Here is a 12119-nt window from a genome sequence, read left to right as displayed (position 1 = left end):
GTTCACCGTGTAGCACTCCCAGTGCTGCTTCACACAGCCCTTAATAATGTTAAAATGTCTCTTTCAGTGCAGAAAAGTTACCTCTAACATATTTTGGTAAATTTTCCTCCGTTGTTCCTTATGATAATATACCCTGTTGTGTTTAATCAGTTAAAAGTTGTACTAAAGTTGCAAATGTGTTAAAATCGTAGAAGCAATCATTTCAGCTGTCAGTTCTGAATAGCTCGTGCACTGGTTTAACTTAAATAAGAAAACTGGCCCTTACGTCTGCAGTTCGGGAATCCGTAGTAGCCAGTCGCACAACGGGAGCAGTCACGGCCAATCACGTTGGGTAGACAATTGCACTGGCCTCCAAAGGGGTCACATGATGTGCCCAAGGCGCCCACTTCGTGGCACGTACAAGGCAGGGCACCGTTATTGTAAAATGCAGAGAGAGACACCGCCGAGTCTTTGCAGAATGTCGAGGCAGTCACGGGGCTACAAGAAATTCAGACATTTACAATCACATTTCCACTTGGAAAAAACAATGAACATTCAAAGAATAGTTCAAACAATGAACACTTGCAAAACTCTTTCCATTCTTAGTTGAAGTTCGCCAGTTTGAACGTAGTTGCACTTCAACTTTTCCTTTTGGATCAAACCCATAATTCAAAATTCAACCTTTATTGTAAGCTTCCAAACTTGAATACATTTCAAAACTGATTGTAAGCAAAGAATTTATACATTTTAGATAAAATAATTAAGTGATTTAATTTCTAATGTTACAGTGACAAAAGCTTGCATTTGTATAGCACGTTTAACATAAAACATCCCTACGGGGCTTCACATAGAAAAGCGATGGATTGAGGGGCACAACAGTTAGGAGAGACACGGATTGAGCGGTGGAGGATTGAGAAGCGGTAGTGGTAGAGGACAGAGGAGAGAGATGGACTGAAGGGCGAAGCAGAAAGGTGAAGAGGTTTACAGAGGGAAATCCAGAGGATGGGGTCAAGATGACTAAAAACCCTGTGGCCAACTGAGGAATGCTGGGAGATAGGGGGTCCAGAGTCAGAGGACTGTAGGGCACAGGCAGGGACAATGGTTTGAAGGAGGTTGGACAGGTAGTGTGAAGCGCGGCCATGTAGGGATTTGTCAGAGAATAATAATTCTCCTTTTTAAATTTGGTCCATCAGGATATAGGGAGCCAGTGGAGATCAGTGAGGATGTGTGTGAGATGGATGAGTGAGATTTACTGCAGACAGGAAATAGGTGGCAGAGTTTTGGAAAAAGTTGGGTTTATACCAAGGGAGGAGTTTGGGAGGCCAGCAGGAAGACATTGCGAAGTTGAATCTTAGGATAAAGTTATGAATAAGGGCTTCAGCGCTGGCACGGGTGAGATAGGGGAAAATATCAGGCAGAAGCCATCTGGTGATGGACAGCACGAGGGGGTTTGAAGCTCAGCTCAAGGACAGACACGACATTGAGGTTGCAGAGTGTTTGTTTTGGCCTCCGTGAGCAACTGGGAGAGAAATGTAGTCGGGAGGAAGGGTACGGAGTTTTGGGGCAGAAACTGACTTGCATTTATATTGTACTTTATCATGCTTTTTGGAAAGATCTCCAAGTGCTTGATGTGCAGCGAACTACTTTGAAGTGCAGGGACAGTTGTTATATAGGCAATCACTTTGTACTCAGCGATCCCACAATCAATATGAGCCACCAGAGTTTACAGCATAGAAGGAGGTCATTCGGCCCATCGTGTATGTGCGGCTCTTTGCTAAGAGTCTTATCAGAAAGAATGAGATAAAGTTCATATTTTAGTTGTAGGAGGACTATTGAGCAGGGCACTAAGAGAACCTCTCTGCTCTTCTTCAAATAGCACCTAGGGTTCTTTTAACAACTAACTGAACAGGGAGGTGGCAATTAACATCATATCCGAAAGGCAGCACTCCTAATAATGCACCAGTCTCTCATTACCACACTGGAATGCTCGTCTAGATTATTATGCTCCGATCCTGGGACAACCTTCTGACACAGAAGCAAAGTGCCAGTCAAGCTGATGGAAGATTCAATCTAAAATCTTCTTAATGCAGCATGATTCTTCAGTATATAGAAATAAATGATTGAAGGATAATGTAAAGGATCTGAAGGATCCTCAGAAGTACAAATGAAAAGATACTTTTGAATGTTGCGATGCTTATGTGTGGAATGCCGTCACTCTAAACAAGGACTTACTTGATATAGAAACTGTTTGCTCCGCAGGTGCTGATGAAATCATAAGACTTGTCCAATGGTTCTTCAACAAGGTCGTTTGAATTGTAGCTGGCCTCTGGCACAACCAAAATATAGTCCTGGAAAGGACAATTGGAAAGTTACAAATCAGAGGTGGTGAATTCAGCATTTACTGGGCTAAATAATTGAAAGGCAAGCTGTGTATAATAGTTCTTCAATGTTGTGCTCAGCAGGGTGAAGTATTTCCCTCACCTGAACTTCAGACACCAGAAGCGATCAATCATCATAGGGCTGACTTTCCTCAGCTGTTCCGACAGAGTCTCACTATCTCAGCGGAAACAGGATAGAACCCAGAAATGCCGGTTCCTGATCTAAGCTAGGGTTTACTACTGGGCTTTGAAAGGAATTGATTCTACTCAACCCCTACAAGAGAAGGATGTGGCGGAATGGATACTGGCGACTCCCTACACAGGGAGCTCCCACTTTCACAGCACACGCGGGACCCGACAAGAATTGCGAGGCCAGGATGTTGAGTCAGATGAGGCATACTGACCTCCAGAAGGGTGCAAGTGGACCCCACTGGGGAGGGGGCTCCAGGCCAGAAGTGGCCAGGACCCCCTAGGAACAGGGGTTGGGGGGATGGGAGTGAAGGGGACACAGATAGGCTTCTGCTGCCCAAACAGGTAATCTCTGGGTTGCCGGCAGTGCGAGGCCAGCAGTTGCCCGAGACGTACCCATAGTGACATAGACGCCTGCTAACCTCATGCAAATCACATGCCTTGCATATTCCAGCAGGGTCAGCAATGGAAGTAACCGACCAGCACGATTCCAGTGTTGCTGCCAGGATTGTGGCCTGTGGATTATCAGGCCTCATTTGTTTTGTATTTTGAGTTCCAGTCATTCGCCCTCCCTTCACAGCAACTTATGCAACCAACAGAAATCAGCCAATGGAATGGGCCAAGTACATACAGTGGGGTCAGAGGTCAGTGATTCCTTCTCTCAGAAACATCCTGACTGAACTCTGGCCCAGAGGAGCTTAAGCTCCAAAGACCTACAGCTGTGGGACTTGAACTCACAATCTCTTGGCTAAGAGGGAAATGTTCTTTGGGAGAGTTCAGTTTTAACACTTTGAAATATTTCCTGTGTACCTCGGAAAAGAATAATTTCATGAGAACCGGCTGTTTGTACATTCCTACCCAGAATGATATCATCACTTACCAACCACAGACTCTTGCCATCAGGAATGCGAATAATAACAGACACATCGTTGTCAGTTATATCCAGGACAATCTTATTCTCAGAAAGGACAGAACCACGGCAACCATACCCGTGGGGACAGGAGGAAGCGTTGGTGTGACCTGGAAGGGAAACAAAAAACACAAAATGGTGGTCAGATCACAAGAGTGCTTTGAAGAAACACAGCCTTTGAAACGAGGCAGTGAAACTTACAACTGCATGAATACAGGGAACAAGGTGAGTACCAGTCGTCTCAGAATTTGTTTTCAATTTGGTCTTTGGGATGGAAGGCAGTATTTTATTGCCCATTTATTACCCTACGGGCATTAGGAGTCAAACACATAGTTTGGGACTGGAGTCATACATAGGTAAGATGAGGTGGACGCAAGGATGGTAAAGTCCCTCCCTTTGGTTTCCATGTCAAAATGGCAGCTTTCCTGATCATATTCCTGGTACCAGCCCACAGCTTACTAGCATTGTTGTATTCAGTTTCACAACTAGCCATGGTGCGATTTGAACTCACGACCTCTCGGTAAGTTAGTCCAGTACTATAACCACGAGGCTAATTTGCGATCAGGTGGAAGAAGTGTGTACAAGAATGGAAGGGAGTTGAGAAATATGACAGCGTGCTTGAAAAAAAAATGGAGTGACTCCTGCCAACGAAGCGGAAGCTACGCGCGCATAACTGTCAGGTCACAAACTTAAATAAATAAAGTTCACCACAACAGACGGAGGATCCCTGGGACGTGCTCAGGCTTCCCGGCATTTGTCCTCACAGCCCGATCTCCCCGGCATTAAAAAATGTTTTTTTAACGAATCCGCTCCCCTGACGAACTGGCAGCGCGTGTATGCGCAGTCCACTTCCAGTTCGTTGGCAGCAGTCGCGTCCCCCCAAACAAATTGTAGATAGTTACCCTAAGTTGCACTCACACATCGCAACTAAACTGGAAACAAATATAGCAAGTAATACTCACTGGTTAGGAGCAAGCTGGTGCAGAGCAGCTCTTGCACTGTATTTGTGCTTCCTCAAGGGGCAACGCATGTTGCATTCTATTTCTACTCTGGGCCTCGAGTCATTCTCATAAATACCTGACTGGTTGTATTAACCAAACCCTTTAACAGCAGAAATAGCAGATCAAGAAAAGTCAAGCTTCATTGCCTGTTGGCAGATGATAAACGCAGACTAACTTTCCAAACCACTTGTTTCCTTCAGCAGTTTCAGTTAGTCAGTTCTAGTCTCACACGCTGCTTAATGTGCTGCTTGATCGATTTTTTTTACCGGTTTTACTGATGGCTGGATTTAGCGGATCCACCTAGTATTTATCGGCATTGCTGCCAGTTGCACGAGACTCGGGAGATGTCAGGAACCATTGGCGCTGACTCCCCTCGGGTGCATTTAAGGGGCGGTTAGATAAGCACATGAGGGAGAAGGGAATAGAGGGTTCTGCTGATAGAGTTAGAGCTCAAGTGGAGCATAAACACTGGCATGGACTGGTTGGGCCGAATGACTGGTTTCTGTGCTGTACATCCTGTGTAAACACTCTCGGGCCAACGTTAAAGCAGCTTATGAGTTTATGTTGATGGGTTTCTACCCATTATAGAGCACCTCGAGTCTCATCGCCGAGAGCATGCGGAAATCAAATGCAGGCAGCAGAAAGAGCATGCGGCAAATCTGTCCCACCTTCCCTTACCCTCAACGACTATCTGTCCCACCTGTGTCAAGGACACATATTGGCTCTCATATTGGACTGTATAGCCACCTAAGGACTTATTTTAAGAGTGGAAGCAAGTCTTCTTCAATTCCGAGGGACTGCCTATGATGATTATGATGGTGATTATAGACAATCTGCGTTCTTTACTGAATTCAGGTTTCACTGAATTTACAAGGAATTCCATCGCATGTCCCAGGAACTAAAATGAGGCAAGGTGCATATTACACTTAAACAAAGTCATTATCCATTATATTATGAGCAAGGAACTACAATTATTACATACAACTGCGTATTAAGACTTTGGCACCTATAGTCGAATGAAATGTGACATAACCAATAGAATAGAGACCGCAATGATCTGATCCACATAGCCTCGTTTGAGTAAACACAGCCTAAGAACATAAGAAATAGGAGCAAGAGTAGGCCATACGGCCACTCTAGCCTGCTCCGCCATCCAATAAGATCATGGCTGATCATCGACCTCAACTCCACTTTCCTGCCTGATCTCCACATCCCTTGATTCCCCTAGACTCCAAAAATCTATCTATCTGAGCCTTGAATGTATTCAGAGACTCAGCATCTATAGCCCTCTGTGGCAGAGAATTTCAAAGATTTACAACCTTCTGAGTGAAGAAATTTCTCCTCATCTCTGTCATAAATGGCCGACCCCTTATCCTGAGACTGTGCCCCCTAGTTCTAGACTCTCCAGCCAGGGGAAACAACCTCTCAGCATCTACCCTGTCAATCCCCTTCAGAATCTTGTGTGCTTCAATGAGATCATCTCATTCTTCTAAACTCCAGAGAGTATAGGCCCATTCTATACAATCTCTCATCCCAGGAATCAATCCCTTTGCAGATGCTTTGTGTTCTCCTCACAGCTTACTGTCCTGCCTCGTTTTGTAGCGTCAACAAACGTGGATACATTACACTCGGTCCCTTCATCTAGGTCATTAATATAGATTGTAAATAGTTGAGGCCCCAGCACTGATCCATGCGGCACAACACTAGTTACAGCCTGCCAACCTGAAAAAGACCTAGTTAGCCCTACTCTCTGTTTTATGTCTGTTAACCAATCCTCTATCCATGCTAATACATTACCTCCAATCCCATGAGTATTGTGAGCAGTTTTGGTCCCCTAATCTGAGGAAGGACATTCTTGCTATTGAGGGAGTGCAGCGAAGGTTCACCAGATTGATTTCTGGGATAGCAGGACTGACATATGAAGAAAGACTGGATCGACTAGGCTTATATTCACTGGAATTTAGAAGAATGAGAGGGGATCTCATAGAAGCACATAAAATTCTGATGGGTTTAGACAGGTTAGATGCAGGAAGAATGTTCCCGATGTTGGGGAAGTCCAGAACCAGGGGTCACTGGCTAAGGATAAGGGGTAAGCCAAATAGGACCGAGATGAGGAGAAACTTCTTCACTCAGAGAATTGTGAACCTGTGGAATTCTCTACCACAGAAAGTTGTTGAGTCCAGTTCGTTGGATATATTCAAAAGGGAGTTAGATGTGGCCCTTACGGCTAAAGGGATCAGGGGGTATAGAGAGAAGGTAGGAGTGGGGTACTGAGGTTGTATGATCAGCCATGATCATATTGAATGGTGGTGCAGGCTCGAATGGCCGAATGGCCTACCCCTGCATCTATTTTCTATATTTCTATGTTTCTGTGATCCCTTCTTGTGTAATAACCTTTTATGTGGCACCTTATCCAAAACGACTTCATCCACTGGTTCCCCTTTTTCTATCCTGCTTGTTATATCCTCAAAATACTCTAATAAATTTATCAAACACGATTTCCCTTTCATAATACCATCTTTACTTTGCCTAATGTTATGATTTTCTAAGTGCCCTGATACCACTTCCTTAACAATGGATTCCAGCATTTTCCCGATGACTGATGTCAGGCTAACTGGCCTGTAGTTCCTCGTTTTCTCTCGCCCTCCTTTCTTGAACAGCGGTGTTACATTTGCTACCTTCCAATCAGCTGGGACTGCTCTAGAATCTAGGGAATTTTGAAAGGTCAAAACTAATGCATCCACTATCTCTGTAGCTATCTCTTTTAGAACGCTCAGATGTAGGCCGTCAGGTGCTATAGAAGTTACAGTAAATCACTCCAGACATTACAGTGACTCTGGTAATTCAATCTGCTTACCTTGCCAAATCTGTCCTCCATTAATCAGCACCTCTGCGGGGAAGGTAGGGTGTTCTGGCTGGTAGAAGTGGATCACAAAGGCGTATCGGCCCAAAGCCTGAATATGGCCACTGAAGGTGGCAACAGTCTGCAGAAGCACAAAGGGACATACTTCTGGCTCTGTCGTTTATTTCGGTTTTTATAACACACAGAGTGTAGCGTTCCAAAAGCCTTGGGAGATGACAATAAGCCACCATGCAGTAGAAAGCTATCTCTCTCACTTGCAAGTAAATTTTAGCACCAGAATTTAATCCTTTGTTTCTTCCCCCTGCTGTCCTCTCCTAAAACACTTCCTGCTGCAGGAGTATGCTTCCGCCCTCTAGTGCCTCCCCGGAGCAGTTTGTTCCTCATGTGGGAGCCTAGACACAGAGTGGGGGGGATTTTAACCCCCAAGGATGGGCGGGAGAGGGGTGTTTAAATTGTTAAAAATCTGAAGCCGGATCCCAGCCCACTGCGAACATGCCTACTTCCAGCTAAACCGGGGCCAGTAGTGGCTGGGGGCGAGTATCCTGCTATCGAGAGGCGGGTCAGTAATGTAAATATGCAAATGAGGCTGCATACCTCAGATTTTAGCAGCCTTTTTAGATTTAACGGCCTGTTTACCTGGGCTCGGGAAACCCGGCAGCTGAAGCAGACGAGAATGGGCGGACGCAGGAGGTAAGTGCTTTTTATAGGACTACCTGTGGGCCAGGAAGAGCAGGAGTGCTACCCGCAATCCCTCCTCTCCCCCACCCATCGCACCCTCACAACTAACCTGCCGCGATCAGCCGAGCGCCCCCTCCGTGATCCACCAACCCCACTCCCCCCCCAGTGATCTCCAGGCTGACTCGCAATGTCCCGTCCCCCCCCCCCCCTTACCCCACCCCACCCCACACACGCACTGCTCCCCAGCTGTGGCCTTGTACTGCTGGCTTTCCTGCTCGATAGCCAGCCAGTCACACAATATGGCTGGCTGCCATCCGGGAAATGGAGAACAAAAGTTTCAAATGAGGCCACCATACTGCTGGGTGTCCTGGTTGCTACAAAACCCACTCGCCTATCTGTAAATATCGGGGACGGTGTGTCAACAGGCAATTTCTACACAGGAGCATTGCAACAGAGCCAGATCCTGTTGCCACTGAAGGTCATGCACTACGCAGCATAGATCACTGGACAAAGAACCCTGGCTGATTAGTCCCTATTCCTTAACCAGGAACAATGATCCCAGCATCACCACTCCTGCTGCTGGCTCAGTCGCCATTAACTAACTCAGCACACGCCATGGGGCTGAAATTCACCTCCGCTGGAAACGGGGCCCGCTTACCGTGTTTCAGCTGTTTTCACCGCCGCGGTGGCTACCTTGGTCTCTTGGGCGAAATTCAGCCCTTTGTCTTTTTTTCCCAGTGGGGCGGAAGTCAGTCATAATGGGGACGGATGTGGGGGGGGGGGGGGGGTGGGGCGGAGTGTCTGCCGCTGTCAGTCATCAGCGTAGCACTGATGATGTCATCACGCTGGCGCGTCACCATGTCTCTCCCCTTCACTCAAAGGGGAGGGCCGCTGCGAGCTCTGCATCTTTTTAAGTTCGGTCCACTGGGCCACCAGGGAGGGTTTCGGCCGGGCCAGCGGCCTGGCACCCAAGAGGGGATGCCAGGCTGCCTGTTGGCGGCCTGGCCGAACCCAAGGGGCAGTAATTGTCGGCCCGACATGGCAGTTGGCCTACAATAAAAATATAAGATGGCGACCACGGCAGTGCGCCCTTCCCTTTAATGGAGGCCGTACCGCCATTTTACACATACTGTAAACACAGTGCACTGACAGTGGCCGCAAGATTTTTCAAGGTAAATCTTTATTTGATGCGGGAGATCGGCGGTGACGCACTTAAGAGGGTTCGGCAGCAGCGGGGCGGAAGTGGGGACTGCCGTAAAACCACCGAGGAGAATTTCACGACCGGCGGCCATTCGAAAATAAATCGGCGGCCATTCGACACCGCCACGTGACCACCACTTTCCGGCAGTAACGGGCCTTATCGGGGGTCTGAATTTCGGCCCCCATAGATCAAGGCTGGGATGATCCTGGTCTGCCTACCTCAGTACCACACCACACGCAGTGCATCGATCCACTAGATCACTCTGATCACAAGAATTTAAATGGGCTCCTCCTTCTCCCGACTGCTCAGCAAGTTGATCCAGCGAGTAGCTGAGATCGTGAAGATCCCAGTTTTGATCTCCAGTCTGTGCTCAGTCAGCTGATTTTCATTGGGAGCATGGGGTGCTACAATGGAACTCAGTGCACCAGTGTCAGGGAGGGGAAAATTGGCCCGGGATCCTGTTCCTGATAAAGTTCTCCAGCAAGCTCAGGTGGAAGTCCACGTGTGTGGACGTCGAGTGAGAACAAGGTGTGGTTTGGGTGTGATGCCTCTTGCTGTTGGATCACGACCAAGAACCACACTTGGTCAATGGCCATTTTTGCATGGTACCACATGGCAACTGGAGTCCATTGGATTTTATCCCAGCATGGAGCCAACACCTTCGAGCTAGAGCAGATGAGAAAGTTAAAGGAAATAAACTGAGTGTGTCTGACTGTGTGCAAATTTCTGTCTTTGCCAACATATCATCAGCATCTCGACTTCAAAAAGTAACTTATTCGATGTGATGGCATGTCCTGGAGACATGATGGATATGAAAGGAAGTTGGTTCCTTTTCTATTCTTCAGATAGGAGGCATGTCTGTGCAGGCTCTTGATTTATTTCCTGGCTGAAAACCCTCTAAATTACTAAATCGAGGATGAAAGTCATTATTACAATGAAATAACAACCTGGAGCCAACAAGTGTTGATTGGATAATATACTGAATTGATGATGTGATTTTATGTTGGCTCTGTGCTTCATCATTCTGTGATTCTCTGTATGATTCTGACTACTTGGTTGGATATGTGAGTTAAATCATATGGCTAGATTGTCACCTGCTCCATGCCAACTTACTGGATTCTGACCCAGTACTTTAGAGCTTTAGGGGGGGAAATTCGGGCCATTTGTGCCTCCTGGGGCGCTAACGGGGCATAAATGACTTTGCGACCGGGCGTGGCCAACGACTACCGCTGAATTTGCCGGGACTTTAGCAGCAGCGGTAACCTGTAGCGCCCCATTCCGCTGACGCCATCACTGTGCACAGGCCTCGTTAGCCGCCCCGGACCCTAAATGGGGGGATCACCCCCTGAATCTGCGGCGGGCGATGACAGCAACAGCTTCAGGGGACGCGTACCGGTCGGCCGGCCGCTCGCGGGGCGAAGGTTAAAGGGGAGGTGGCCGACTGTTCGAGAAAAAAAAAAATGGACGGTTTTCTTGTGTGCCCCGTTGCCGTTTTGGGCGCGGGGTCAGTGCCGCGATCGGTCAGCCTGGCACTCTGCTTCATCGCGCGGCACCCCTGCTCCAGGTAGGACCCTTTCATTAATGCAGAGTAAGCAGCTCGGGCCCTTCCCTTTAATTCAGGGACGAGCCCCTTCTACGCGGCAGCGCTTCGCGGCCCAGTGCCTGGCGCTGCTGGGCTGTGTGTTCCGCTCCCGAGGCGAGAGCCCCGCTCTCCGAGCCATGCGCCCTACTCCCGCCCCAGGAAGGAAGTGCAGCGCTTGATTTAGCGCTCCACTTCCTTTCGGGGGGCGGTAACCCCAATTTCTCACGAGAGGCGAGACTTGGCGCTAAGTCCAGCGCCTTGTGAGTGTTATCACCCGCAAACGGGGCGCGCCCACATTTTTAGCCCTCAGGCTTTGCATGCTTAACTATGAATTTATTTTCATCTCCAAGTACTTCCTAGCCCAGTGGCTACCAACAACGGCAGGTGGTAATTACCTGAGGGGACTGAAGAAAGATCAAGTCAGCTGTCTCCACAATGGTCGGCGGTTGAATGGGAGGCTGCTGTGGTTGGTGGGGCCGGCCAATAGAGGGGGTTCTGGGTGGATAAAGGTGCAGCAGTGTCGAGGCAGAGGATATTTCACCTTCTGTCAGTATTATGGACTGAGAAGGTTTCTGGAACCTGGAGGGCGCGCAGGAACCACTGCAGGACAGACAGCACAGAAGTAAATATTTAGACATCTATACACGGCATAATTTCAAAGCTTTCAGACGACACAAAACTCAGAAATGTAGCAAACAGCGAGGAGGGTAGTAACAGACTTCAGGAGGATATAGACAGATTGGCAAAATGGGCAGCTGAAATTTAACACCGAAGTGTGAAGTGATATATTTGGGTAGGAAGAATGAGGAGAGGCAATATGAAGTGGGAGTGCACATACACAAATATTTTAAGGTAACAAAGCAAGTTGAGAAGGCTGTTCAAAAAGCATATGAAATTCTTGGCTTTATTAATAGAGGCATAGAGTACAAAAACAATGAAGTTATGCTAAACCTTTAAAAAACACTAGTTAGACCTCAGCTGGAATATTCGGTACAATTCTGGACACCACACTTTGGGAAGGATGCGAAGGCCTTGGCGAGGAGGGTAGAGGAGATTTACTGGAGTGGTACCAGGGATGAGGGACTTTAATTATGTGGACAGACTGGAGAAGCTGGGGTTGTTCTCTTTAGAGCAGAGAAGGTCAAGAGAAGATTTGATTGAGGTGTTCAAAATCCTGAATGGTTTTGATAGAGTAAATAAGGAGAAAGTTTTTCCAGTGGCAGAAGGGTCGGTAATCAGAGGACATAGGTTTAAGGTGATTGGCAAGAGAGGTGACATGAGGAAACATCTTTTGTTTTACTCGGGGAGTTGTTGTGATCTGGAATGCACTGCCTGAAG

General features: G+C 47.5%; 1 protein-coding gene across 1 annotated transcript in view; it reads right to left on the bottom strand.

The window, feature by feature from the left end:
- Positions 1 to 12119, bottom strand: part of lama5 (laminin, alpha 5) — a 360316-nt gene that overhangs the window by 116027 nt on the left and 232170 nt on the right. The window contains exons 30-34 of the mRNA XM_070896270.1: positions 11177 to 11381; positions 7315 to 7441; positions 3427 to 3566; positions 2212 to 2327; positions 266 to 477 (exon numbers count right to left, since the gene is read on the bottom strand). Coding sequence (XP_070752371.1) covers positions 266 to 477; positions 2212 to 2327; positions 3427 to 3566; positions 7315 to 7441; positions 11177 to 11381 — 800 coding nt within the window. The remainder of the gene's footprint in view (positions 1 to 265; positions 478 to 2211; positions 2328 to 3426; positions 3567 to 7314; positions 7442 to 11176; positions 11382 to 12119) is intronic.

This window comes from Pristiophorus japonicus, chromosome 12 (genome assembly GCF_044704955.1).
Source record: "Pristiophorus japonicus isolate sPriJap1 chromosome 12, sPriJap1.hap1, whole genome shotgun sequence".
NCBI classification, from domain to species: Eukaryota; Metazoa; Chordata; class Chondrichthyes; family Pristiophoridae; genus Pristiophorus; species Pristiophorus japonicus.
This window is presented reverse-complemented; position numbering and strand designations above follow the sequence as displayed.